Source organism: Cynara cardunculus, assembly GCF_001531365.2.
Source record: "Cynara cardunculus var. scolymus isolate 2C chromosome LG 16, CcrdV1, whole genome shotgun sequence".
NCBI classification, from domain to species: domain Eukaryota; kingdom Viridiplantae; phylum Streptophyta; class Magnoliopsida; order Asterales; family Asteraceae; genus Cynara; species Cynara cardunculus.
The window spans coordinates 5585503-5589543 of NC_037543.1; the positions used below are offsets into that span (position 1 = coordinate 5585503).

The window sequence follows — 4041 nt, forward strand, 5'->3', positions numbered from 1 at the left end:
ATTTACATGAAAATGTGATTCTTTTAGGGTTTTTTTCCATTTCTCCTAAATTTCACACCATAGTTCACTCGATTGCTCTTCAACTTTACAACTTCTTGCGTCGATCTTCAAAAAGCCCACTACTTTTCTTCCAGTAATCGTAAGTGTCTCTCTCGTAAGTGTCTCTCTCTCCCGCTCTTAATTTTGTATCTTTTTGCAATCTTTGATTTTGTATCGTCTTATGATCTTCAATTTCGAAGTGGGTATGTGTTTTTCTATATCAAACTACTACTGTTCTTTGCTCAAGCTCTGTTGTGAAACCCGTAATCAACTTCAAGCAAAGAAGCTCCATTGCGTTATACTAAAAACCCTAGTCGATACCGAGACCTTTTTGCTCAATAATTTCATCAGTAGTTACTATAAACTGGAAAATATTGCTTATGCACGCAAAGTGTTTGATCAAATTCCTCAACCGAATCTATTTTCATGGAACACCCTGCTTTCAGCTTATTCGAAATCTGGGAACATCTTGGAAATGGAAAAGATCTTTTATAGCATGCCAAAACGAGATGGTGTGTCATGGAATTCAATGATTTCTGGTTACGCTTCTTTTGGTTCTTGTGATAAAGCAGTGGCGTCGTATAAATTGATGTTGAAAGATGGAAAAGCTGTGAATTTGAATAGGATTACATTCTCGACTATGCTTATTTTATCTTCAAACAATGGGCTAATTGGTTTAGGTAAGCAAATTCATGCTCAAGTAGTGATTTATGGGTTTGAGTCTTATCTATTTGTGGGTAGTCCACTGGTGGAAATGTATTCGAAAGCAGGTATTATAGATGATGCGAGATGCGTTTTTGATGGATTGCCTGAAAGGAATGTGGTACTGTATAATACAATGATTATGGGTCTTCTTCGTTGTGGCATGATTGAAGCTTCAGAGCAATTATTTCATTGTATTCCAGAAAAAGATTCAATCACTTGGACAACGATGGTTACAGGGTTTACCCAAAATGGTTTAGATAAAAAAGCAATTGATATATTCAGGGAAATGAGGATGCAGGGATTGGGGATAGACCAGTTTACCCTTGGAAGCATTCTTACAGCTTGTGGAGGAAGTACCGCTCTCAAAGAAGGCTCTCAAATTCATGCTTATATCATAAGGACCGATATTATAGATAATGTGTACGTTGGAAGTTCGCTTGTTGACATGTATTTGAAGTGTAAACGCCTTACTTATGCAGAAAGAGTATTTAGTAGGCTGAAATATAAAAATATCGTATCTTGGACTGCACTGATAGTGGGTTATGGCCAGAATGGGCATAGTGAAGCAGCAGTAAGGATCTACTGTGAGATGCAGAGAAATGGCATAGAGCCAGATGAATTTACACTCGGAAGTGTAATAAGCTCATGTGCAAATCTTGCCAGCTTAGAAGAGGGTGCTCAATTTCATGGTCAAGCACAAGTATCAGGTTTGATTTCATTTCTCACAGTTTCTAACGCCCTTGTGACCTTTTATGGTAAATGTGGAACCACTGAGAAATCTAATCAATTGTTCGATGAAATGAAGATAAGGGATGAAGTGTCTTGGACTGCTTTGATTTCAGGGTATTCCCAATTTGGGGAAGCCAATAAAACAATAAACTTGTTTGACAGAATGTTGGCCAGTCACCTGAGGCCCGATGGAGTAACTTTCATTGGCGTCCTTTCGGCATGCAGTAGGGCAGGACTAGTGGAAAAAGGACGCCATTATTTCAAGTCCATGGTGGAAGAATACAAAATTGTGCCAGTTTCAGACCATTACAGTTGCATGATTGATCTATTTAGCAGGGCTGGACAGCTTCAGGATGCTAAATGTTTCATAAATGATATGCCTTTCAGCCCTGATGCATTTGGTTGGTCTACGTTACTCAGCTCATGCCGATCTCATGGTAACTTGGATATTGGTAAATGGGCAGCAAAGTCTTTACAGGAATTAGAGCCTCAGAATCCGGCAAGTTATGTGCTGCTATCAAGTATGTATGCTGCTAAAGGCAAATGGGATGAAGTAGCTCAGTTGAGGAGAGAAATGAAACATAAAGATATAAGAAAAGAACCCGGTTTTAGTTGGATCAAATATAAGAATAAAGTGCACGTTTTCTCGGCCGATGATAGATCAAGTCCATATTCAGAAAAGATATATTCTGAGCTCGAAAAACTGAACTTTAAGATGATACATGAAGGCTATGTACCTGATATGAGGTTTGCTCTTCATAACGTAGACGAGTCTGAAAAAATAACAATGCTTAATCATCACAGCGAGAAACTTGCTATTGCTTTTGGATTGTTATTTATTCCTCAGAACCTGCCGATAAGAGTAGTAAAAAACCTCCGGGTATGTGGGGATTGTCATACTGCAACTAAGTTCATTTCTAAGATAACACAAAGAGAGATTCTTGTAAGGGATGCTGTCCGGTTCCATCTATTTAAAAACGGAACATGCTCTTGTGGAGATTTCTGGTGATGGTTTCGTCAGCCTGTTCTTGAACATATGAAGCACACTATTTTGAGCTGAAATTGGAAGCTAGATTTCAATGAGGCGACTATTTACGCTATTGACCTTAAATGATAATCTATTTCACAAAATAACCTTCTAACATGTTTCATGGCGTTCTTGTATATGGAAGTGGCATTCTTCTTTCTTAAGGTGGGACATTTGTGATCCTGTCAGAAAGTCGTGGATTTAAAAGAAACTTGTCAGAAAGTCATTTAACCAAAGGACATGTATATGAGGACCTTTGGTGAATGAAATTTGCAGGCTTGGTGGTGAAGCTACAAACATTGTCCATCAAGAATAATGGAAGTGAAGGAAACTTGCAGTTTAGGTAACTTTCTATCCTTATGCACTTTGTATGTGTTTTTTTTATTAACCTGGATATCCAATCCGCTATGCGAGCCGACTAATCCCAGGGAGACCACCTGCTTTGCAGATAGCCTGGAGTCACCGCATTTGAACCTCCGTGGCCACAAGAGGATTTTTATTCTTCTTGGATTTGAACCTGAGACCTCATGGTACTTTTGACCTTTGGAGCCAAACTCAAACTCTTGGTACTTTGTATGCTTTGCTAGAATACTTGGTGGTTCTTCACTATCCCTAATAAGATGAACAATTAAATGGATAATTCCATAAGCAAATTTTACATGAATCTCGATCTTTTGGGTTCATCGAATGTTACATTGAACTAATTAAAAGAAGATCTTTATTTAAACGACATACGTCAACACCGGTGACGAGAAGGAGGAGCAGGCGTCGAAGGATGTGGGAGGTGTAACTAAGAATGGACAAGGCAGCTTTAGTCATCTTGTTTTTCCTACCGATGAGAATTCTTGACGTTAAATATTTACTACGGAGAATAATATTTTGTTTACTGTATTAAATATTTTAATAATATAATTAATGTTATAATCTCCAAAATGAATAAACTGTTTGGAGTTGAATGTAGTTTACTTTTGATGGAGAATCTGTTGGAGATGCTCTAGAAGGTAGGTAGCACAGCTATAGGAGGGTCCACTTTCTTTCGTTAGTTTAGTGCTCCGTTTCCTTTTAGTATGCTTTTAAGTTTTAACGTCGTCGTTTAGTTTTCTATATTTTTATTTGTTATTGTTACTTTCTTTTATTCGTTTCACTTTCGAACTTTTGAAAGAATTTTTCCATTTTTCTCACAAAATCTTTTTTTATGATTCTTTCTATATAGAAATAACCTCTCCATTACTCGGACCCTACTTTGCATAAGATTTATTAATTTCGTTTGATTTGGGTGGCATCTATGTTGTTACTGTTGTCAAAATACAAAATATCGGTCAGGATATTTTGTTACTGTTGTCAAAATACAAAATATCGGTCAGGACCGATATTCGATATTTCGGTTATATCGATGATATATCGGTGATATATTGGTCCAAAATAGTGGTTAATATAATATTAGAAGCGTACTCGCGCAATGCAGCGAGATACATCGTGTTTTTAATATTTCATTTTATTCTTTATCCCAGTCGATGTTATAATATGGCTTTATGTGATTT

General features: G+C 37.1%; 1 protein-coding gene across 1 annotated transcript; it reads left to right on the forward strand.

Annotated features, from left to right (window-relative positions):
* The first annotated feature begins 234 nt into the window (after positions 1–234).
* LOC112529808 (putative pentatricopeptide repeat-containing protein At1g68930) lies at positions 235–3213 on the forward strand. The gene is made up of 2 exons (XM_025141216.1): positions 235–2843; positions 2949–3213. Exon 1 carries the CDS (start codon positions 245–247, stop codon positions 2480–2482), a length of 2238 nt encoding a protein of 745 aa, XP_024996984.1. The 5' UTR covers positions 235–244; the 3' UTR covers positions 2483–2843; positions 2949–3213.
* The last annotated feature ends 828 nt before the right edge of the window (positions 3214–4041 follow it).

Coding starts and splice junctions, on each gene's coding strand:
- LOC112529808 (XM_025141216.1), top strand. CDS start 245: ATGTGTTTTTCTATATCAAACTACTACTGTTCTTTGCTCAAGCTCTGT.